The sequence below is a fragment of the Orbicella faveolata genome, unplaced genomic scaffold (assembly GCF_042242905.1).
Source record: "Orbicella faveolata isolate gen_17 unplaced genomic scaffold, um_ofav_v1 contig_14, whole genome shotgun sequence".
Lineage (NCBI taxonomy): Eukaryota > Metazoa > Cnidaria > Anthozoa > Scleractinia > Merulinidae > Orbicella > Orbicella faveolata.
The window spans coordinates 3,109,962-3,134,632 of NW_028301541.1; the positions used below are offsets into that span (position 1 = coordinate 3,109,962).

A 24,671-nucleotide genomic window follows, 5' to 3' on the forward strand; every position below is an offset into this window, starting at 1 on the left:
AAGGCCGTGCAATAAGCTCTATATGAGCTCTTTATAAGCTCTAGAAAAGCTCAAACAGAGCTTGCTGAGATCTCCTGCCATTGGATGTTTTATAATAGCAGATAATTAACTATAGACAAATCAGTACAAATGTAATATAACCGACAAGTGATAAATATATATCTAACCGAATTCGCAAAAACATGCCCGCATTGACTCAGAGACAGTCCCAGCGGTCAGAAGTCCTCTGACCACCCCCCTTGCCAGGAGATTGGCCCCTCACGCATGCACGTGGCATGGACCACTCCAGCTGGGTGCCATGTCAACACAGCAGCCTCAAACAAGGTCAAACAACTGACTAAAATACCCAGAAACACAGCCAATATCAAGCTTATTTAACACTGAAAACGCAAGGTCTAGCTAGTTGGGGGTGTCAGTACAAGACACCCTCCCCTCCCCGTGCTTCTGACAGCTGGCCGCCAGCACGCCACCAGCAGATAGGCCAGTCATTGGGCATGTGCCCAGCCTGGCCTTAACGGAGCCCCCCCCCCCCCCCCCCCTGGGTTTAAGGTCGCTGGCTTAGCCTGATTCGTCTTCAGCCCGGCCTGGACGGAGCCCCCCAAGGTTTACAGTCGCTGATTAGGCCTGGATACGGGCTTCGCCCGAATCCAGGCGAAATCCTAGCGGCCATGTTTTTGCGAAATCGCTTAGATATATACATACATCAATTAACTCGTTAATCTCCGTTTTTCTTCACATTAATTTATTTAGGGAAGAGTTATGACACCGCAGAGGAACTAGTGGATGCCTTAAAATCCGGTGAAACGGACGCCATTTTTGTTGACATGTATCTGCCGTCAAAGCGTTCAGACCTATTTAATGGCACATGGTTCGAAGTAGCTCAGTTTGTCGAAGTTGATATTTCACACGGGATTGTTCTTCGAGGAGAAGCCATGAAAATGCACAAAGCTTTGGAAGATTTTATTACGCAGAACAACGTGCAATCGAATTATCTTTCATCCGGAGATAAGGTGTGAAGATTAACTGTTCTTATTGTTAGTATCTGTATTAAAATGTGCCTGCAAAACTCTTTTTTCGGTTGGGTCCTATATACCTGTTGTTAAAAATAGATGTTGAATGCTAATAGTGGTCAATGCGCTTAGCTACAACTATTGCTAGTTCTCAGAGGGCATGCCACTTAAACTGAGAGAAAGACTTATTTCAGATAAACACAATAGGCCTAAAAATCTCACCTCGCGGAAGGCAGACCAGTTTGCTAATACAAGCATCACCGAGGAGTTGAGCTAGGGTCTACCGAGAAACAACTCCAGCCTAGCTATTAGAGCAGGACTTGAACCCGAGACCTCTGGATCTTAAGTCCGCCGCCCTAGCCACTCGGCCCTGCTGCCTATCTTTCCATTTTGACGTTGACGACTATTTTAAGATTGATCTTGCTGTATTCATTTTGCCAGTCAAGCTAGCCCCACCTCAACTCAACCAATAAAAGTTCTTTTCAGCTTAAGAAAAGTTAAATTCCAGTTACCAATGACTGACCCAGACGGACAACGACATTACTCACTCTTGTTATATTAATCTATACAGGGCACGGCACCAGTTCACTCGCAGGAAGCCACTTTCTTTGAGATTAGCAGCCCTCATTTCACGGTGACGTTGATTGTTGTTGGTTCTCTACTTTGTTGTGCAATTGTTTGTGGGCTCACCTATGAGATTTTGCGTCGAATGAAAGAAAAAAAGCAAGGAAGGCTAGGTAGGGATAATTTCCTTTAAAGAAACGATCATTATTTTTTTAGTAAATAAGTGATCTGAAGAATGTATCATTTGTCTGAATAAACAGAACAATCTAGGCATTATTTTGTTACATATACCGCATGTATATATTATATTATGTTATATTATGTTATGTTATGTTATGTTATGTTACGCTCTATTATATTATATTTTATTGTTTCAAAAGTGATTTATATTGTCGCTAAACAATTAGACAAAAATTACAACGAAACTGAGCGAGCTGTTTTCTACAAGCTTTACTGATTCATAGTATCACAAGCTGATGTTATCATGCTTTATCGCTGCTTTATGATTAATAAAACATGCAATTTAGAATTAATGTCTAGTTTGGTAATTGTTTCTAGATTTCGTAAAGAGAGACAAAGATGCTTTAACTAAAGAGCTACGCGAAGTGGTGGAAATGTTTCGACAATCGTTTATGGCTAGGATAACAACAATGAAGAGGAAACACAAAAAAGAACTTCAGCTTGTTAAGCGACTGGATAAACTCATCACTACCCGCCTCTGAACGATTTTGCCGTCGATAATTCCGAAGAGAAGGGCCATTGCTAGCAAATTCTTGCAGGATCACTCCAATAGTTTCTGATTGCCTTATCAAACAATTCAGCGGCAGTTGCTTGCGAGTATGCGCACATCACCATGGTGTCGTAAGGATATCTCACGCTGCCTAGCAACGTGACGGACAAAAACTGCGGGCTTAAACGATTATTGTCCAGCAACAGTTTCTTGTTCCGGCTCACAAGACAGATCTGACTTCACGCAAACATAGATACGTTCTTCACGAAACTCTGATTGAAAACCATCCTACCATATACATGTAATTATGTTATACCAAAAAGAACGGAAACTGTTTTGGCTTGTCAGATAATCTTTCGTTGTTACCTACTCATAACTGCTTAGTTAAATAATGCGATCCTGCTGTATCGGTTCTTGTCATGTTGGTGTCTCGAAACGACTTTCACGTAGTATCAGCCTTGCAGTCAATTGTTTGTCATTATATCTTTTTTGTTGAGATGTCTTGTAAATCCTACGTTAGCAGCGTTTTTCGTATGCGGTCCCCTGCAGTTTCTGGTTTCTCATTTAAATATTGCGCACGTTCTGAAAATCGCGCAATTTTGCTAGAATTACGTAACTCCGAAAACAAAGCATTGAAGAGCCTTCTGTTGACATTGTATTTCGATGCAGGGTGGAAAGATCCAGAATTGGCCAGGTTTTAAAAATAATAGTATTAATGAACTTTTTTCTAAGTCAGTATTTGTCACTTCTTATTTCACTAGATTTTAGTGTCGATCTTCATTCGCTTTTTTTTTTTTTCTGATGAAAAGTGAAAGCTGGTTTTCACTGGCGTATAAGCTCAAGTATATAAGCAAGTGAAGATAGCCGAGAATAAAAGCAAACAATGTTCGTTATTTTAAATGCTGCTTTTCACTAGCAGATCAAACCCGGATTATTTGAAAGGTGGATAACGCTATCCACTGGATAAATCACTATCCGGCGGATAGCGTGGTTTGTTTTGTGAACATTTACTTGTTGGATAGCGATTTATCCTGTGCATAGCGTTATCCAGCCTTCGAACAACTGGGGCCAGGAGCATTAGCAACAATGAAAACAAAGTATATGTAGTGCGTATATGTAGAACGTATTCATACGGCAAATACTCATGATGTACGTTAATAGAAAAACTACTATTGTTAACCTTAACCTGAATTTGATACAATCGTTATCCTACCGTAAGATGGAAATGTAAGACGTTCAATGTAAAAGTATTGACAAAGAAAGAAACAAAATAAGTAACACGGCAGACTACAATAAGCGCGAAAAAACTCCTATTAATTATTTCTTGGTTTCTTTTTTCAATGAAACTTCTTGTTTTCTTTGTATTCCTCGAAATGTTTCTCGGTTTCATACACTACCGGTAGATCGACTCAATCTCTCAGAGCCAGAGACTTATCTAGAATTCGATTGTCTAGTAGACTCAGATTCCCTAAAGATATTAAAAACACTGACAATTTTTCTTTACAAGGGAAAATATTTTATATATTTGAAGTGTGGAGAAACATATGAAGACATGACTGATCATCGCAGCTATACATACAACTTAATTAAGCAGTTGTGAAATTAAAGCCTGAAAAAAATTCAGGCTTGAACGGAATTCGAACCCATGACCTCTAAGATACCGGTGAAGTGCTCTACCAACCGAGCTATCAAGGCAACTGGGAGCTGGTCACGTTGTGAGTTCGCAGTATACCCGTAGATGGTGAAGAAACAAGTGAATATATTTCACATGTTTGAACATCTACATCTACATTTAATTTAGTCGGTAAAAATCGCAGAAACAAAGAAACAAAGAAACAAAGAAACAAAGAAACCCATTTCTACAAGACAATAATTCCTGATGCCTGATATCTGTTGGGAACAACTATTTTGCGCTAATTAGTATGTCCCCTAATTAGTATGGTGTTTTTATTTCCAGGCTATAAGGTTTTTGACACTTTAATAAAGTTCTCACTCACTCACTCTTAATCATGTAGCCCCGACTTTTGTATGGATTACTAGCGTGACTGTTAAAGTTTTTCTGACTTGCAATAAATTGTTGTCTAAGATGTCATAGTGTAATTAATTTTAATGAAAAGCTTTTAAGCTTGTCATTAAAATAAAAATACTCCAACGAACAGCTAGATCTTCTCAGATGTATTGCTTTCTATTTATACCTGGGATTCTTCTCATCGCAGCCATTGTTATGCTTAAATCATCCAATTGTTATTGACGAAGTTTGAAGTCCAGTTGCGGAAATGTTGACCGAATTCCTAGTATCGTTTCTTCGCGAAAAAAAAATACTTGATCAATATCTTTCTCTACATATTTGAAAATATTTACAATATTTTGTTAATCTGAGCCCAATGAACTTGCAATTGGTAAATAAGATTATTATTATTTTTTTCCTAAATTACAAAAAGCCTGCTTAAGAACGACTGGCGCGGGAGTTGGAAAATTCTAGATCGCGAGTTTAACCAAACAGAAGGAAAAAACAATTAAATTGACTAAAACAACTTTGACGCTGAGAACAGAATCTTTACGAAGCCATTGGTTTTTCACTGGAATTTTTTTAAAAAGTTGTCTCTGAGAAAATCTCTACAAAGCCACCGGTTTTTCACCGGAAATTGTACATACCTTAGCAATATTAAGGTTCGTTGTTATAAACGGTCGATTCGATCATGTGTCAAACGATATTGTTATAATGTCGTGCATGATGTCAACGTGACATAAAATGTTTGGTGTTTAACTTAACGATCTCAGTCTTGATGCTCTTGTTCTCGTTCATATTATTAATAATTTAAGTAGTCGTACTGTCTTCGTTTTGAGATTTTTGAAGGAAGTCTTTCCCATTGGCGCCATTGCAAAGGAGCTCATTCAACACCTGCTGAGTCGTAATTATGAGTCTGCTTTGAAACTGATCTAAAGTGCTTCATTCCGTATAATATCATGACTTGTTACGCAGATTACAGTCTAAATGTTTCTTCTTTAGTAAATTGTCTTTTGTAATGTGAATTTCCTTCGCCAACCACGTCAAGTTTATTGTGTGATTGGTAGATACCTATTCGAACGATGGACATCAAATTATGGATTTCAGATCTTCATTTTTTCATCGCAGTTGCCTTTATCATACAGGTACGTTTTATTTTAATACAGTCCGTAAAAATAAAATACTAGAACAGCGAGAATACCACTATGCGTTATCTTTCTCTCGGGAAGTATAATTTTTTAGAGTTGTTTTATTGAGTGCTTACCATACGGTAAAAGTCGTGTTTTAAATCTCTCTGCGAGCCAATAACTGTTTGCATTAATATGCAAAAACATCCTTGGCCGGCACTTTCACTATACTTCATGTTAGACGATGTGGTTCGACTCTGGAATGTCAACGATTCATGTTATAAGTTGCGTCGGTTTACGCAATCTCCTTTTTCACTTTTCGGGTTGTTTTATTTCCCATTTACCACATAAAAAAATATCAAACTTGTTTTGGATGCTAGGAAAACACTGTCAGAACTAATTGCACGTAAAACAATTCGACGCCAGAATGTCCAACTGTTTCGTGAAACATGTCAGCTTTGGTTTGAATTTGTCTTATTTCACGTTTTGCGTTCCATTCTTTGTATTACCCGCCTACAACACGAAGATATCATAATCGATTAAATATTTTTATGGCAACAGCGTAGTCTATTTTCCATGTCACGGATACAACCCACTTAATGCGTGAAAAGAAAGGAAAGTGGAAACGAGCAGAAAAATATATGTATCTCAGTCGAGGCTTGAAGTCAGAAGTAACTTTGATTACCTTATATTTTGTCTTTTTGCAGGTACAATATGGCATTATTACATGTTCTTCAAGTAAGTGATATTATGATGACAATAATGATCAAACTGACTGGCTATTTAAAATGCGAGTTCATTAAGACACGAAACGTTTAATTTGACCCAATATAAATCGTCAGTCCTTTAGACACCAAGTGCATGGCGCCCAGGCGAATATTAATCTCAAAGTCAAATCGAATTTTCACCGCAGTACAGCCACTTAACGGGTATAGGTAGCGTTTTTCTCAAAACATGTCTATAGATTAATAAATCGAGTTTCATACTTTTGAAGAAAGTATTTCTAGAGGGTGAATTGTTAGTTAGAGAACGAAATAATTGGCGCTCTGAAGATAACAATACATGAATGAAGAGAGACTCTTCATCCATCAGATTAAAGTTATGGTCAGCTCTTTGGAAAACAAACATTTTTTGGTTCGTGTCTAACAGGTGTAGTGTATATTTTGGAAGAGGTTGAGAAAAATGTCAACTTTTTTATAGACTTATATCTAAATCTAGTAGTGACGAGACCTTATCTCATTTTAACTGAGTCTACCTTATCCCGAGTCTACCCTATATCCTTTCCTCTTTGTCTCCACTCACTCCCCCATATACTAGGAAAAATATGAATCTAGCCAACCTAGTTACAAGAGTGTTCTCCTTCTCGTCCCTGGAGTGAGAAAGGGGACGAGTGGACCCTAGGAACGAGGTTGTAATCTAGCCTGCGTGGCAAACTTAGCCAAAAGAGAAAATATCGAAGGAGGAGAGAGAGAATGCGTTTAACATAAAGGTGGGGGATTGGTGGTTGCGGGGTCATGGTGCGGTCCTCCCTCGGTCGCACTTCTCTTCTTTAAAAGGCCTAAAAATTGCTTTATCTCTAAGATATTAGTCTCAGACTGAACTGGTCATTCGCAGTCAACTTTTGTCAAATAACATGTCATTATTTTTGTTTTCTCATCTTTACAGATTGCTCAGATGGCTGGGTAAAGTTCGGAAGATTCTGCTACATCTTTAGTAACAAAAGCCTCAATAGAACAGAAGCGGTAGACGAGTGCGAAAATTACGACTCACATATTACGATTTTGAGGGATGAAGAAGCAAACAATTTCTTGGTGTCACGCATGGAAAGTTCTTCCGCTTGGCTTGGGCTAAGCGACGAAGCTAGCGAAGGGAACTTTGTATGGCCCTTTAACAAATCTATAGATAAATATTCGTACCAGAACTGGAACGATAGCCATCCTAAAACGGGTAACGCTGGTGAAAATGTCGACTACGTTGAAATCGACAAAAGCACTGGGAAATGGAATAACATATATGGAAACGAGTCTATAGGAAATATATGCGAGAAACTCGGTAAGGAATTATGTACATTCATAAGTAGGTACGTCCATATTATTCTTGTTTGCCATTTATTTGCCAATGGTATTTGAAAACTTAACCATATGGGCCTTTTTCGTTGTACATAGTGGAACTTCCCTGGGTGACCCGGTCCTGCAGACAACTCGGAACCAGCTGATTCCGCAGAGACAAAATTTCCCCCATTGTCAAATCATATTGCATCGTGTTTCATTTGTTCTAGGGAACTGTCAGGGTATTCCATGCAGAAAAGTGCACCCTGCGATAATCAATGTGCCAGTCAGTGGGTCTGAAGCAATAGATGTACTTCTATTTCCGCCCTTTACGCTACTTTTAACCTCGACAAGTGTTAAATGAAGGAAATAGATTCCATGTTGCCGTGCGTCTGTTCAGTATTAGTATAAATCTACTAGCGTTCTATCACGAATGCCGTTCTCTGATTGGCTACGCAACTCACTATCTATTCTGTGATAGATCGTGAGTAGCGTAGCAGTGTGTGTTTGTTAGCAAAATGACGGCCTCTTCTTGGCGTTTTCGAAGTGTCTGTGAAGAGGATTTGGATAAAATTTTGAACGTCTAGTAGATTTATACTAAAACAATTAGATTATTCGCTCTCGATTTCTATGCGTGATAGTTGACTCGGTCTGCGCCCTCCTCAATTATTACGCGATAGAAATCTCGAGTTCATAATCAACAACAACAACAATTTATTGGTATTCCCATATAGATGGTGTTACCTAAATGCAGAATCGCTAAATAAAAATTCAAAAAACGAAACAAATTACAACAGCAACCAGAAAGAAAAAATAAAAATAGTTAGTTACAAGATTCTTCATTTTAAGTTCTAGGGTTACAAAGTTCTCTTATTTGTAGTGCTTCATATGTAAAGTAACCTAGTTTTTTACAAATAAAAGTATCAGCATTGTTAAATAGAAATATTGTTTTCTCTGTGTTATTAAAGGAATCAAATTTTGGATATTTCTTGATGATGTCATTTGTGACTTGTTGTCTAATATTATTGTATCGGTCACAATGAAATAAGAAATGCATTTCATTCTCAATTTGGTTAGAACAGCAGTACTGACAAATTCTAAGAGTTTCAGGTAATTTAGGAGTACAGTGTCGCCCAGATTCAATTCTAAGATTATGATTACCACATCGGAGTTTTGCCAAAGCTTGTCTATGTTTGAGGTTCTTTACTTGTTCTAGGTACTCAGATTTGCTTACATCTCTTTTAAAACTTGAGTAGAAATTCAACTTTCTGTTAGACCGAATTATCTCCATTTGGTGTCTTTTCATATCATTTGAGATGCGACATTTTAGTTTTTGTAAATTATGTTTGATGATTTGTTCATTGTAATTGTGTGTGTTTATATTGTGCGGATGGTTTTGGTCATCTAAATAATTTTTGATGATTTCATTGACTGTTAACATGAAAGAGGACTTTGCTTCATTTGCCAGTTGATTGGAAATATTGAGGCATTGTTTGGCAACGCTATCTTCTGGGAGAGAGACAAGATGTAGCCAAAATTTAATAATTTTTGGAAGAATATTAAATTTTAATGACAACCGTCCTGTTTCGTTTCGAGCGGCAATATTTGGTGCTCTTCTGTTGAGGCCGAGGTAATATTTGTAAAACTGTGTATGAAGTCTTTCCACAGGGTCTTTTTCCCATTTTTTGAGGTTTATGCTATCATATGCTCCCCAGATTTCGGATCCGTATAAAAGTATAGGTTGAAATAGAGTATCAAATAGTTTATTACACATTTTGATAGGAAGTTTATTGAAATCAAGATAACGTTTGGATGCGAAAATGGATCTTCTAGCCTTCTCAACTAAAGCCTTTTTAGACTTTGAGAAGCTTCCATTAGTGTTAAAAGTAACGCCAAGGTAGGTGTACTGTGAAGCCTTGGCAATTGGATTTCCATTTAGAAAGAAGGAAAATTTGTCACGTGTTGATTTACGATTTTGTTTTTGGAAAATTAGGGTTTGCGTCTTTTTTAAATTAATTTTTAATAACCATTTCTCGCTATAATTTTGGAGGGTATTAAGTTGGTTTTGATCTAATTTTAATCTAATCTAATTGTTTAATGGATCACAGATGACGTCAAAATGTGGTAAGAGCAAAAACGTGGCGGACGAGCCGTTAGCCGAGTGTGTCATTGATGTTCTTACCAAATTTTGACGTCTTCTGTGATCAGTTACTGAACAGAACCACGGCAACTTGTAATCTATCTGTTTTATCTAATAAATAAACAAATAAACAAACAGACAAACAAACAAAGAATGTTAATTCGTCATCTATACGTCTGTCTTCCAATTTATCATAAGTAAAAACAAACAAAACGAGAGAATAATTTGACTTATTATATAAAAAATAAACTTTGTACTTTGATGCAGGTCTATCCCTTTTATTGTAGCTTAAAATATTGAACTTTTGTAATCGTTTTGTTAGTTTAGTAGGAACGCGACTCCACTGACAAGCTAAAAGCTTGATATGCAATCGTGTTTGAATAAAGGTTGTATGTATGAATGCTATGGAGGGAAACCCGAATTAAACACCGGCCTAAAAAGCCACAATGGTTTGAAACCAGGCTCAATCGCCATTTAGCTCATTCAGTTGCAATCAAAATTTCACTTCATATAACATCAATTCCAAGTTGTTTTAATAGTGAAAAAACCTTCACATAAATACTAATCTGTCTTCTTATTTGTCCCCACTGGCAGCTGAACAATCCCCCGGTGAGAATTGTACCACTAATGCACTTGGAATGGAGTACGAAGGCATTCCTGACGATAACATAACATCTAATAAAGACGATGGACAAAATCTAGCACCATACGGTCGACTGGGACACTCAAGTGGCTGGTGTACTTTGCCTAACCAGCCAGTAGAGGGATATCTACAAGTCACTTTGAGTACCATTTTCTTTATATGTGCCTTTGCCACTCAAGGCCACTTTAAGAGTGACATCGGTTTTGTTAAAACATACAAACTTAAGCTATCTACATCTGAGAATGAGTGGGATTTTTACAGGAACAAGGATGACGCTGAGGTTAGTAATGGAAGGGTCTGTCAGCATTTGTAGTTTAATAACGTAATTTGATTCAAACTTGTTAATCATGTTTCAACCGCATGTGACACCCAGAAAGAGATAGATTAGGCGAGTATCAAAGTAAAGTACCTTTGAACAACTTGGAACCAAACAGCGCGCATTATATATAGAGAATACTACATGGCGGCACGAGATATGAATTATTTTTATTATTATTCATTTATTTACGGACGAGTGCAGCGAGTGAGTAAAATATTGTTTTATCACGAGAAAATAAATTCATAGACCAAATGAATGTTTGCACAAATAACGGTGAAAAAGCGGGAAATTTTACTGTGAAACATTCATTTGCTGTCCATATACAGTAATAAATAAGTTATATCCTGCATGTAGATATTGATTCATTTTTTTATCATTTTTGTCGGCAGATCATTGTCTTTAAAGGAAATACCGTTAACTATAAAAAAGAGAAACAACTGCTTCAAGATGGTGTGATGGCTAAAGAAGTGCGTTTCTGGCCAGAAACGTATCAACAAAAACCTTGTATGAGAGTTGAGATATTCGGAGAGGAAGCTAGACCAGGTATATATCATAATTACAAATGTAGTTCATGTAGCATAATTTTGCAATTTTGATTTGTTTAATTGCTTTTTGTTTTACAAAATGATTGCTATGAAACTTGTTTGTGATCCATTACAAATGGCTAAATATCTGTCTAGATGCGACGCTCTTCCCAGAAGGTATTGAAGTGATGAACACAACTTACAACTACCTGGATGTCCGGTGGAGGGACACTCGTCCAAACTTCTTCCTCTATGGCCGCCTTCAGGGATACCTAGTTACTCTAGAAAATATGGACGACCCTAGTGAAGAGGAAACTTTGATATTTACCAGCTGTCACTCAGAAGGGATAAATATCACTAATCTAAAGGAAAATACGACGTACTGTGTTTATATAGCGGCTTTTACTGAACACGGAAAAGGGAACAGTACCTCGTGTATGATGGCAGTTACCGGAGAAAAACGTAGGTTTGGAATTTGATTCGGTTTACATGTAGTTTTCAGCTTCAAACTATGGATCTTTACAAATAAGGAAGATGTGTTAACTGTGAAACGAACGTCTCCATCCCCTCCTAATTATAAGAAAATACGTCGTACGAATCTCAGAAGCAAAAAAAGCTCCCTATTAGTAATCACCTCAACCCTGAATGTAAGCCAGTGCGCTTATATTTAGATAGAAATAAAAATTGAAAGAAAGACTAATGATGTAGTTTTACTCAGCTTTCATACTTGTATATACTGCTCACTTGAGAAGCTAGTTTCATGTTCAGTGTATACAGCTATGTTCTCACAGCGATATCTCACTATATACGAACCTCTAGTTTAAAACAAATAATTCACGCCGAAGAAAAGTTTTTCCTCTCCTCCTTTGCAACCTCTGCCGCAACGTGTAAGGCACAAAAATAACTGACCTTGTCTTATTTGGCAACTTCTGGGATATTTTTGATGCTATCATGTGACAACTAAAGCGTTTTCAATTAAAATTGAAAAAACTTAATCTCAATTACAATGAAGAAAGTTTTATTGCTCATGATAAAAAGTAGCGGGATTTAGTTTTGAAGGTTGGGTCAAACGTCGAACTTTGAGTCGAACCTTTACATCAGGCTCAATTTTGGATGTATTGCGGCTGATGTCCACCCCTGACGACAATTTTACGTGTTAAAAGCCATATTGCCCGTGGACCATAGCCTTAGACAGAAACTTATATATAGTTATTGTTATCTTATATCCAACAGCAAAAGTGGATTTCACTGCATTCAACGAAAGTTCCACATCTATTAGGTTGAACTGGAAGGGAGAAATACCTCTTCCCATTAATGACAGCGTTGACAGAGGAATTAAAATAGATTATTACCCCAGCACAGAGGAAAATTTAACACTTAGCACACTATTTTGCGACGATAGTACGACCAACGAGTTCAGTAATTTGCGCATATTTACCAACTACTGTTTTAGCGTCGTCGCTTTCTACAATGATGACATTGTTACTAAGTTAGATAACACGAAATGCGTGTACACGGACGAAGAAGGTATGTAAATGGTTCTATAATTTACGACCACTGTGTGTTTAAATGAAATAATGCATTTTAAAGTTACGCAGTCTACTTAGTAGATTATGTCTTCGTAGTAAACCACGAACTTGACTGGTTTCATTACTTACTTAAAATTGTCGCAAATCGAATTCTTGTTGTTCTTCATGTGACACCGTAACTCATTTTGCTCACTGAAAATTTGGGTTCGATTTTTATCTGTCCTCCAGAATGTCAAATTCTTTGTGATGCACAGAGCCACAAGCGTTGCCAGTAGTATATGGTATTGACTTTACGTAGTGAAGTCATTGACAAAATTTTCACTTATGTCATGTTTTGCCGTGGCGAATTTTTACGTGCCTGGGTAGCCAGTCCCACACACAACCCTCCTCCTTCATCCGAGCTTGGGACCGGTAGGGGTGTTCCAATTATAGGAATGACCCCAGGCGGAGTTACCGTGATGGAAGTTGTTTATAACTGAATTGCCTTGACGCACTTCTGAATTTTAACACCAAAAGAAATGGGCTGAAATCAGTGAGAATGACTGATATTTTGACCTAGAATGAAAGTTAAACGTTTTTTTTCCTTCTAGCTCCCCGCGGACCACCTTTGGATGTCAAAGCTCAAAATGCAAGTTCCACCGGTATCAACGTAACGTGGCAACCAGTTGAAGAGAAGTTACAATATGGAATTATACTTGGGTACCGTATCAGATACAAAAAAGAAGCTTCGGCGGCGCCATTAATTCTGCGAAGACGTCGAAGCATAGACCTCCTTGAAACCGAAGTGCTTGGAGGAAACAATCTTACTTGGACACTGGAAGGACTGGAAATGTTCACTAACTACTGCATTCAAGTTTTGGGTTTTAACAGTAAAGGTGACGGAAATACGAGTGACTCGATCTGCGTTATGACAGACGAGGACGGTAAGCGCTAAATAACATCGTTATAATTTAAGACCAAACCAAAAAGGGTTTATCTCTTCGTCATCAGCTAGGTTTAATTTGCAAACTTAAACATGATTGCATTTTTATTCTGAGTTCAGTTCAGGAACTCTCCCTGACCACTAATCATCAGCTGCCAACTACCAACAGCGATAACCTCTCACTGCATGTACAGTTCGTGAGATTTGCAAGTTAAAAAAAAAAAAAAACTAAAAAAAAACAACAAAAATCCTTATTTGTGCAATAGCACAAACAGTACAAGATGGGTACATACACCTTTTGGGCATACAGTCATGCATCTGCACTTATGGCTCCTGCTCGTAGCTCTAATGATCAATTAATCTCATTTCATAAAATTTCAAACGCCACAGAAAAGTAAACAGAAGACTGCTAGTTTTGTATAATCAAAATACTATTTAGACGAAATAAGAGAAAACGTTATCTCGTTGTTTTAAGATTATGATGGCATCTTTTGCTTAAACAGTGCCCACTATGCCACCAAACATCATAGGGGGATTCAATCTCAGCTCAACAAGCCTTACAATCGAATGGAGTCACATACCTCCTGAATTTGTCAATGGCATTCTGTTAGGGTATCTGATTGCGTACCAGATAAGCAACGAGGCTGGCAGTTCCCAAAACGTTCCCATAGAACTCGAACTTGGCGAGTTGTCTAAGAATATTACAGACTTACTTGTGTACACTGAGTACTGTGTTCGTATAGCTGGGAGAACGAGAATTGGGACTGGAAACTGGAGTGAGTGTTTCAACATTACGACAGACGAGGAAGGTAAAGCGACTATAAAGCAACAATTCTAATCTCGCTCTAAAGTAGAAAGTTGACAGGTATACACAGAATTACAGGCTGTTCAGTAGTAGCATGTAATATTCAAAAGTCTTTGAGAGTCTTGAAAATTTGTGAAGTGCAAGTAAACTCAAACTTTCTTCCTTCTTTCCCTTTTCCCTTCTAGTCTTCCTTTATTCCTCCCTTTCTTCCTTAACTCTTTAGTTTCTCTCTTCCTGTCCTTCCAAACGTCTTTCTTTGTATTCATCCTTCCTCGTCAATATGTCTTAATTTTAATTCTTGACTTTTTTTTGCGCTACAATCATTCCGCTTATGTTATTGGCACCTTTCAGCACCATCTTCACCGCCAATTGACGTAGCGGTTATCGAAGGGACCATTCCCAATACCATAAATATGTCGTGGAACCCACCTTCCGAGCTCAACGGCAAGTTAACTGGATACAAAATCGTCATTAATCGCACTTTAGAGAACGGTACTCTACAAACAACAGAAATTGTGACTTGTGCCAACAAGGCCACTGTAACTGGAATCGATAAGCGTAATGAATACAAGATCAAAGTAGCTGCCAGCACAAGGAAAGGGTTAGGACCTTTCAGTGAATGCATAGTGTATGGAGGTAATAATAGTGACTTAGATCATTTTATCATATATACACCTATGAAACACCAGGTGAGCTTTCGAGCGTAAACATGTTGAGTTGACTTGATGACTTTAATAATTTATACACGCTAAAAATTCCTTCAGCATAATTTAAAAGTATAACATCTAAGTCTACCTAACTAAACTAACTAATGTCACTAACTGATGTCACTAAAGCTGCTTTTCAAGGATGCCACGTCTCATTCAAGGCAGCTGTAATGACGCAGTTTAGCTTTAAACTATAGATCGGAGTTTATGAGAAAGGCTGTTCGCCAACATGACAACCCTGTAGGAAAAACCTCGCTTAAAATAATTGGTGCGGGGCTGTAGAAAAGCCAATTTATTCTGAGAATTCCTCAGTCGATACGAAGTTATATCATTTTGAGATACGAATCGAGATTGTGGATATTCAGGGGTCAATCCATTGTACAGTTTTAAACATCATAACAGAGGTGGCTACTAGCTTTTGATGACTAAGTTTTCGCCAGCCGAGTGCCTGGAACAGCTTATCAATATCGTCTTCATTGCCGGCTTCCGTGCAATAAAATACGGGCTGCGCGGCTTTGGAGCTTCTGTAGTTTTCCAGAAAGGCCGACACCGCAATTGCCCTAAAACAACATTACAATAATCAAAATATTTATGGTTGAATTAAACTATTAAACACATTAATTACAACATTAAAAGGAACAAGATACGGTATTCTTTCAACTGCACGCAAAGCAGAGGCAATCTTTTTTACAATCCAGTTTAAGTTTTGATCAAAATGTACCCCCAGCGATTTCGTGGATGGAACCTGCATCACTGGATAGTCACTTGTCGTAAAAATAGAATTTCAGAAATAGTTAACAGCCTCTGCCTCGACGCAATTAACATAAACTCGGTTTTGTTAAGCTAAGGGTGAGTTATCTTTTGTTATGTTAAGGGTAAGTTATCTTCACACGTGAAAAGATCACTGTTCCTATGGTTACATAAAGGTTCGTGCAATTTTGAGAGAATATTCAAATATCAAACGTAGTGCACTCGGATTCATACAATTACCTATACTTTTAACCCACGGCATGCTCCCATCTAGTCTCGTAGCTCAGACAGTGGAGCAACGGCAGATTTTACGCAGCTGACAACAGACAAGGTCAGATTTCCCGGGGTCGGGGATTACTCTCAGAAAAATTGAGTGGGGTGTTTGGCCTGCTTCTCAAAACCCATACCCTATTTAGGGTCAAAATAGCCTAAATCGATACCCTATCTGACTAATAAGGCTTTAAACCATATCCTTGGGGCCGTACATACCCATATAGGCCATTTAAGGGAGTACTCCCCGGGTCACATTTACGCCAGCTGAAGTCCCAGGTTACGGTTTTTACTTTAGTTACATTCTTTTACTTTACAACAACAACAACTAGATACATTTGCATGACCATAAATCCATAGTGTTGCAAAAGCTTTTGAAAACTAAAACTAAAACTAAAACAGTAACGATTATCGTGATGATATAATAATGTTATGATATAGCAATCAAGTTACATTGGTTTGATTTGAAAGTAGAATATTGCGTAGATCAAAGCAAGATGAAATAAATTTTGCTAATTGAATATTGATTTAATGATTTGAAGAAGTCATAAGTTTGCCAATGGCTTGTAACGAAGATAATTGCTTAAAAGTCGGAATCAGGATATGTTCTATTTTTTTATAAAATTTATTTCTTACAATAGAGCATTTATTGCAATATATAAGAAAGTGAGATTCGTCTTCAATTTGTGACTGCTTATTGCTTACAGTAATTGTTTATGAAATCTAATCTACATATCATTTCAGAAAAATGCGATTGTCCAGAAACTTTACAAGTTGTGGCAAAACCTAGTCATCTAGACGAACATGATGGCGTAGGTTCGTTGGCAGCGCTCATCGAGTCCTTGATCATAGACGCGTGTGGCATCTGTGAACATTATGAAAATGGCGGGAAAACAAAGATAAATAGAACGTTGGCAAAAGATACCAATATAACATTTCCAGTAATAAGATACCTCGATGGCGCTGAATCAACAACTGAAAGTAGGTTTGTGACTGTAATCGAGGTGCCAGGTCTCGCAGTAATTCACAGGAAGCCGGAGAAGAAGTTAGGTTTCTATGAAGAAGTGATGGGTTCGTCCGTCGTGAACTCTTGGCCCATATTTGCAATTTTTGGAACAATGACACTTGCAGCTGGCATGCTGATTTGGATACTGGTAAGAAAAATAAATATCTCTCTTGGCACCCGGAGAGGGAGGGGGAGGAACTCTCATGTCAAAGGGTGGAATATTAATCGTCTCGTTTAAAGGTGTACTTCGAAAATTATGAATTTTGCTACCACTCGGGAGAGCCAATGTTTTCAAGCCACGCGGGGTGTATTTTAGGGTTGCATTCCGAAAAAAAATACCAATTCGTGTTTATGATTTACGTCAATCTGTAATGAAACATTTAAGATTTTTTCACAGATGAAGAAATTCGATGAAAATATCATTTAACTTATGTAGCACATTTTTGTATGTCTGTTTTAGAGTTGCATCTTTTTGGGTCAAATAAAATTTGAGTCACGCTCAGATCGAGCATCCCCTCAACTTCTACAAGGATATCTCCCCCCCGGGTTTTAATTTGCCGATAAAACGGCGTAATTTTCTAGTTTGCTATTGTTTAGGTCATTTTAAAAAAGTATCTAAAGGTTGAAATGCAATTATGTCATGACTGTAATCAAGAACAAGTTCTAGGTTATACTGATTCAGCAGGTTGTTGCTAGAGCACAAACATCTACGAACTCATAGTTCAGTGGACTCAAAGATTTGCAGTATAATTCATTCTGATCACGCTTTTACTTCGCTCGTATTCCTGGAGTCATAGGTCTTCCTTTTAATAGGAGAAAAGGCTACTTGCTAACTGGTTCTCTCTAACACAATTCAAATATTTTAAATCATTGTTTTTTAGTATGATACTTAATAACATCACTTCCTTAACAAATTAGGATGTGAATACCAACCCGGAAGAATTTCCACCGTCATTCCTCAAAGGAGTTGGTGAAGGATCATGGTGGGCATTTATCACCATGACAACGTTGGGGTACGGTTATGTGTATTTTAACTTCAGATGAAATAGAAGAGCAATAAATGGTAATGAAAAAGACAAACTGACCAAAGGCAAATGCATAAATTAAAGTTTTACTTGACCATAACACGATGATACTGGGTAAAATCTGACCGTAGTTTACAAGTAGTCAAGAAACTGAGTTACATAACATATAGCAGCTGGCGCTGTGGCATTTTTTGAGATGTACTGCAGGAACAAAAACCAAAGTACAATATGTACAAGAGGTCAAAAACCTGACCTAAAAGGAACAGACAATTCGCCTTCTTGTGTAATGGCATTTTCGTTATTTTTGCTACAGGTTGTGGCTTTCTTCTGACTTTAAAGGTCGGCAAACACTAGGGGACCTGAAGCAGGGACAAGCCCCCTCATGTGTACCCGTAGGATGCATGTTGCAGGGACAGTAAGCAAGCTGGTGCACACGAAGCTGATGTTGGTTAATTTCCATGTCGTAGAGAAGACAGTTTGTAAAGCTGAAAAATTGAGATTCAAAAAATTGAGGCCATTTTTATCCTGCTTCATGACGCTCGAATTCAAACCAGCTGAACTTCTTGCAACGTGTTGTGGGAAAAAAATGGCTCTGAAAGAGATCTAGAACTATTTAGCAAAAACCGGCATGTCACAAGAGGAAAACTGCCGCTGCGACATGTCCCCGCTTCATTTCCCCGTAACATGTCCCCCAGTGCGTGCCGACTTTAATATCGTAATGGCTGCCGCTAATATTATGTTACCACATTATTGCAATAATAATTTTCTTGGGTTTGATCTTAATTTGATCGTGATCTAGCCTGTTGTTGCTATGTTGCAGGTATGGAGATCGAACTCCTAAGTCAGATGCAGCTAAGGCGTTCGCCATGATCTGGTTTTTAGTCGGACTGGTCATGTTCGGGTTGTTTTCTGCTGCAGTTACTGCTGCTCTCACTGTGGTTGTTGTAAATGGAGGACCCGCTGCTGAATCAGAGAAATTGCTGAACGTGAGTATCATACCACTGCAGCTGGAAAATGATTGGTTGTACGCTAGCTGAGTCTCGTCAAGAGAGAACAAATCTTGTAATTGCAAAATAGAATAGGATATCTTGAAATCAGGGTATTGTGTGGTTGTGGTAAACGCAGAGGTAGTTGGTAACTCAAATAAGTTACTTAAAGTGGTACTATGACGAAAATCGCATCTTTCCTATCTACGCCATTTTAAAACATAAACAAGTAGTCTGTATGAGAAGGAAAATGTAGTTTACTATTTTCAAATATGTCTTTTCGTTCCAGAGATATTCAAGTTTTTAAAATATGCAAATTAGCCAAGTGATGACGTCATCTACTCAACCAAATTTTGATCAAATATGATGAAGAAAGATATCTCAGCCAATTTGTATCAGAAATGTTTGATTCTTTGCAGAAGGATTCTACTAAATGTGCTCCACAATACAAGCCTAACAGTTTTGTTACCATGGCAACATACTAGGTTCCTAACCTCCCCAAAATTAAAGGCTTTTCTGCCCACCTTTGGCATTCCTTTTTGATATTTGCTAATGGTACCTCATATGCATGATCCAGCAAGTATGTAAATGTTAGCTAGAGTTTGTGGCCTCGTTTAATGTTTTCTGAGCTGCAAAACACTAACATATTGAAATCAAGTGGGTGGGGACTGGAGAAGAGTAAGGTGCCATGGGAACAGAATTTTTTATATTCGTAGGTGTGTTTCATGTAGAACTATTGGCCTACCAAGTTTCAATGGTCTCTGCTGTAAATTGACCAAGTTAGCTTTATTTATATACTTGATATAATATTGGGTTGAGTGTAGACGTCATCAGTCATCTCATTTGCATCTTTTACAGATTTTTCAAACTTAAATATCTCCGGAACTAATGCAGATATTTGCAAACGGTAAATGGAGTTTTTATTCTTTCATGGAATTCTATGTGATGCACCTAAAAACTCAAGGGGTAAAAATTTGATCATAGTACCACTTTAACGTGAGAACAACGCCGAATTAAAACGCAAAACTCAGTTAATAAATGAGTCAAACATATTATTACTACTTTATCAGTTAAAGTATTACTTACTACGTGGACAGTATAGTTGCCTCGCTTTTACCATCCTGTTTTTTTGCAAGCAGATTTCAACGATAAGAGACTCCAAGGAAAAGCATGTTGTAGTGACAAAACTTTCGAACAGATTCAGTATGGGTAAGTATTCATATTTTAAAATGAATGATTAACAGTTTTTCATTCACATACGAGACAGGTTGTAAAGTTCATATCCCGTCAAATGTAACTATTACGGGAAATTAATGTTTGCTTAGGCTAAGTGTCGTTTTTTTTTGTTTTGTGTTTTTTTAAATAAGGAACAGTTTAAGTTTTTCCAGTTATAAACTTCCTTGCTGTATGGATGTTGGTTCTTTTTATGTCACAGGAATATTTCAGAGATTTCAGCTATTCATCTGAAGATTTGAGATATCGATCGATCGCCCTTTTGATCGTTATGCTCATAGATTTTTGCCATGAAGTTCTGATTCGAGTGCGGACCTAAGATGATTAAGACGCTACTTCCCTTCCAATTATGAGCTCGATCAGTTTTCAAATACAAAACTCCTTCCGATTTAGACAAATACAAGCCCAGGACCCATTATGTAATATTACTATAGGTAAGTCTCGGAGCGGTCTTCAATTGAGTATCGTAAAACCAAAACCAAACCAATTACTTACCAGTTAGACTACGCTGCCAATTTCAAATCTTAGTAAAACCAAAACCAAAACCAGAGTAATTCTCTGATTACTTTCGACGCTCAACTGAAATCCACTCTAAATTGACAAGTGAATAATACAAGTTAACAAATAAATGTATAAGCAGCAAAATAAATAATGAACCACCAAATATTTCATTGTCACAGGCACTGAATATGACACCATCGAAAAGTTAGTCTATGCCCTGAAAAGAGGAGTCACAGACAACATTCTATTAGATATGTACGTACTTGTTAAGAGAAAAGACTTGTTTAATGACACGAGCTGGCTTCAAGTGGCTGACATTGTCGATAAGGGAATGGCACATGGTATTGAATTAAGAGGAATATCTATGGCGCTGGCAGAGCAACTTGAGGAACTTATTCAAGCGAGGAACGTGCAGACAAAATTTCTTGAGGAAAGCCACGAAGGCGAAAGCGAGGAAGAGCATGAGGCACATACGGTGAGGCAGAGTTAGAATGAATTAGTCTTTGGTTAATTTGCAATGATTTATCTAAAGAACGTTTAAGATATCATAAGAGCTTGTAAAACTATCAATAAAGCACTAAAGACTAGGAAAAATACTTCCTTTGTAATTTTTTAGCAACTTAGGCACGTAACATTCAAAATCGACAGAGACCTTCACAATGCTTCTGCACGTATTGCGTGCCTAGATTCGGGATGAAAGGAGATTCGCTCTTCAAAATCTCTTGAGATACGCTACTACAACTCCTACTAAGGTGACGCAACGGTGTGGGATGAAGTAACTCAGCTCTAGAGGGTAATGGAAACATTTTGAAGAATACGCCTTTCATTTATTTAAGACTTTTCTGTTTCGCTTTGACCGCCAATTTTTCACAAAAAATGCCTTTTTTAACAGTTATATCAGTTTTTTGGCCGCCACGAAGCTAAATGGGCCTTAGTTTTGCTGAGAAAGCTATTTTTTGCCAAAAAGATAGATTTCCCCAAGATTAGGTACAAAACGGTACAATATTTTAATTTGGCACACGCGCATAAGCGAATTTTTTTTCTTGCCCCTTTCCTTTCCTTTTTCTGGGCCCTTGTACTCTGACTACCGTTTCATATTCTTGGGCAAGCCTGGAAATGGGACCTTGATCAATTGTAGGTATAATGGGCCATTTTACCACCATTTTTGCACCAAAACTGATGACGTTGTTTTACAATTTGCTACGTCAGAATGCCCTCGATATCCAAAACCGTCTGACGTGCGGATAGATACTATCTGCTTATCAAGAATATCTCGTGACATGTAAATCGATGACGTCACAAGTGGTACAAAGAGCACGGCCACTCAGGACATGTGTATGCGCCGTTGGCAGTCAAAGGGTTAATTGTGTCTGGATTTTGTTTCAGATAACTGAGACTGAAGAAGAGTCATCTTTGGTGTTTTTTGAGCCAGAAAGCCCATTCTTTTTGCTTACACTTCAGATTGGAGGGGCAACTCTGGGAGTATTTATCGTGTGTGGGATTATCTTTGAAGCCTATCAGAGGAAAGGGAGAAAAATGGTACAAACAGGTAAGTTTATTGTTAGCCATCGTCTAGGATATCAAACTATCTTTTTAACTGCTTCCACACTGGTAATACAAATGAGTTCATAAGTTAATTTAACCACCTGCATTTAGCTATACAAAGAAGACTTGGTGACTTAAAATCCATTTTGTATCACCCAGAGCTTCACCCAAGCGTCAGTCGGGACACGGTGAATCAGTCTCAACAAACTGCCAAAACTAGTTGATAACTTCGCATTCAAGGGTTTAAAATGACTGAAAGGTGTTATGATGGATACAACATGTAGCTTTTCCCATTTCTGATACCATTTTATCTTTAAACACATTAGATCTAAGATGTTTCATGAAGATTTTAAAATAGAAATCATAACTTCGCATTCACGAGTTTAAAATGAATTGAAAGGTGCTATGATGGCTTTACCCACCTATGGCAACATTTTATCTTAAAACACGATCCAAGATATTTTATGATAAAATCTCCAGCTGAACTGTAGGCGTCTCGCAAATTACTTTCATTCATGTTGCAGATCTTTATATATTTTTTCTCTACAGGAAGACAATGCCAAGATGAAGACGATATGAGAAAACTGGTGGAAGATTTTTATCTTAATTTTACTCGCACATACAAAATTATGAGAAAGAAAAACAAGAAGTTGATCAAGCTTAATAAGAAAAGTACCCAGTACGTTAAAAAAGAGCTCGACAGTGCTGAGTTATGGTAGCCACAGCTAGCAGCTGCAGGAACGTGGAGGCTTCGGCGGTCTTATTTAGCCTGGGGCCCGTTTCTCGAAGGTCCCGAAAGGTTTTCGCACCCAGAGATTAAAAGCCGTAGCAAAATCTCAGACGCTAGGATTACAGAGCCGTTTTATTTACATATTCTTACAATGAACAAAAGTTTCCTTCATACAAGAAGTTTCATGCGTATACACCCCTCTGTTTTTAGATACCGATTAACTAAAAATGGCTTGCGGGCACGAAAAGGTTCCAGGGCTCCTGATGCGTGTGCTGTGCAAATAAACACAAAATTGAAGGATTGCCGTTACATCCGTTGACATGACCGCAAATGGGTCATGAAATGTGGTCAACTTTGGCATCAGAAGAGTGTTCGAATGCATACCACAGAATTGACCAACTGACTTAATCCTCTTTCCGGCCCCCTTATGAGGCATGGGGCCTCTATCATAACTTCTTCATCGGATTCTGTTCTTCGCAATCTTTACGGTATACAAGAGTAAGAAGGACACAAATAAAAAAGAGAGAAACAAAAAATAAGTAACTATGTGGAGGTGCGGTGGAAAGAGCCTTGCTCCCAATTTAATTCTTTTTTCTTTACCAACCTCACGGCCACCTGTCATCATGGTTCTTAGTTTTTAAGGCTGTAATAGGCGAATTGGCAGTTATATGCAACTATTTCACCATTTGTGAACTTCTTGTCACTGTAGTAAAGGTTTGCTGCTGCACCTCAACGAAATTTACTCTGTGGGATCTTTGTTCAAGTTAAAGTAAAGGTACTATTCAAGGCTGGACTCGGCCTCATTTTCTTTAAATATAGTGAACCCTCTCTGACATCGCCATTCCCGGAATCATTTCTTGCTCTTCCCATTAGAGAAGTGTCTGCTGACCGGGAGTTTAGATTAAGGTAATATTCGGCCAGGACCAGCCAACCAACTATGTCCACCTGCGGCCAGGTTTCCGCCTTTCATTGGTGTCCATTTTGAGGAGTTGATTGTAACCTACGTTCATTGCCTGTCACGAGCATGGGAGAACGTAGAATATTTCCACGTCTTTTGATGGGAATCAAAATCATTTTATTTGGCAGGTTGGTCAGATGCTCGCAGCTAAACACTCAGCCAAACTGAATTTCGCTAATCGCAAGCATAAGAGTTCTGATTCCCTGATTCATTCGTAGTGACCGAGTGTTCATTGACTTTCAGTTTCCTTAATTATCACGCAGCCGAACTTCCTTTAGGTTATTTCTGAACGATTATGTAACATTAAAGCAATCGTTCATCAAGGGAGAAATTGAAAACTACCGTAAACTGAGGTCCTTGTTCGAATGTCATACGCAAGATGAACCTAGAAACTCTACTGGATCAGGGATGCCGTAGCTTCGATCTATGCAATAATTATTTAATTAGGTTTTTTTAAAATGCTTTTATTTTCACGAAACTTTTAAATACAATAATTTTTAAATTTTTATTAGGTTTGCAACTTGTAAATAAACTAATTTTAAAACTATTCTTAGGTTTCCTAATTTCTTTTTAGGTAGTTGTCCTGTATTC

General features: G+C 37.9%; 2 protein-coding genes across 2 annotated transcripts; both read left to right on the plus strand.

Annotated features, from left to right (window-relative positions):
* The first annotated feature begins 750 nt into the window (after positions 1-750).
* On the plus strand, positions 751-2,701 carry LOC149113649 (uncharacterized). Its single transcript, XM_089287246.1, has 3 exons — positions 751-1,010; positions 1,582-1,747; positions 2,133-2,701. Exons 1-3 carry the CDS (start codon positions 825-827, stop codon positions 2,294-2,296), a joined length of 516 nt encoding a protein of 171 aa, XP_089143372.1. The 5' UTR covers positions 751-824; the 3' UTR covers positions 2,297-2,701.
* Positions 2,702-5,045: 2,344 nt separating this feature from the next.
* Positions 5,046-24,627, plus strand: LOC110069404 (uncharacterized). The gene is made up of 17 exons (XM_089287336.1): positions 5,046-5,457; positions 6,147-6,177; positions 7,105-7,491; positions 10,222-10,550; positions 10,979-11,132; positions 11,270-11,575; positions 12,347-12,640; positions 13,233-13,565; positions 14,068-14,373; positions 14,721-15,005; positions 16,841-17,250; positions 18,021-18,115; positions 18,948-19,113; positions 20,253-20,322; positions 21,027-21,322; positions 22,234-22,396; positions 22,942-24,627. Exons 1-17 carry the CDS (start codon positions 5,395-5,397, stop codon positions 23,109-23,111), a joined length of 3,858 nt encoding a protein of 1,285 aa, XP_089143462.1. The 5' UTR covers positions 5,046-5,394; the 3' UTR covers positions 23,112-24,627.
* The last annotated feature ends 44 nt before the right edge of the window (positions 24,628-24,671 follow it).

Coding starts and splice junctions, on each gene's coding strand:
- LOC149113649 (XM_089287246.1), top strand. CDS start 825: ATGTATCTGCCGTCAAAGCGTTCAGACCTATTTAATGGCACATGGTTC. Junction 1,011..1,581: donor ATCTTTCATCCGGAGATAAG/GTGTGAAGATTA, acceptor TAATCTATACAG/GGCACGGCACCAGTTCACTC. Junction 1,748..2,132: donor AAAAAAGCAAGGAAGGCTAG/GTAGGGATAATT, acceptor AATTGTTTCTAG/ATTTCGTAAAGAGAGACAAA.
- LOC110069404 (XM_089287336.1), top strand. CDS start 5,395: ATGGACATCAAATTATGGATTTCAGATCTTCATTTTTTCATCGCAGTT. Junction 15,006..16,840: donor TGAATGCATAGTGTATGGAG/GTAATAATAGTG, acceptor ATATCATTTCAG/AAAAATGCGATTGTCCAGAA. Junction 18,116..18,947: donor ATCACCATGACAACGTTGGG/GTACGGTTATGT, acceptor GCTATGTTGCAG/GTATGGAGATCGAACTCCTA.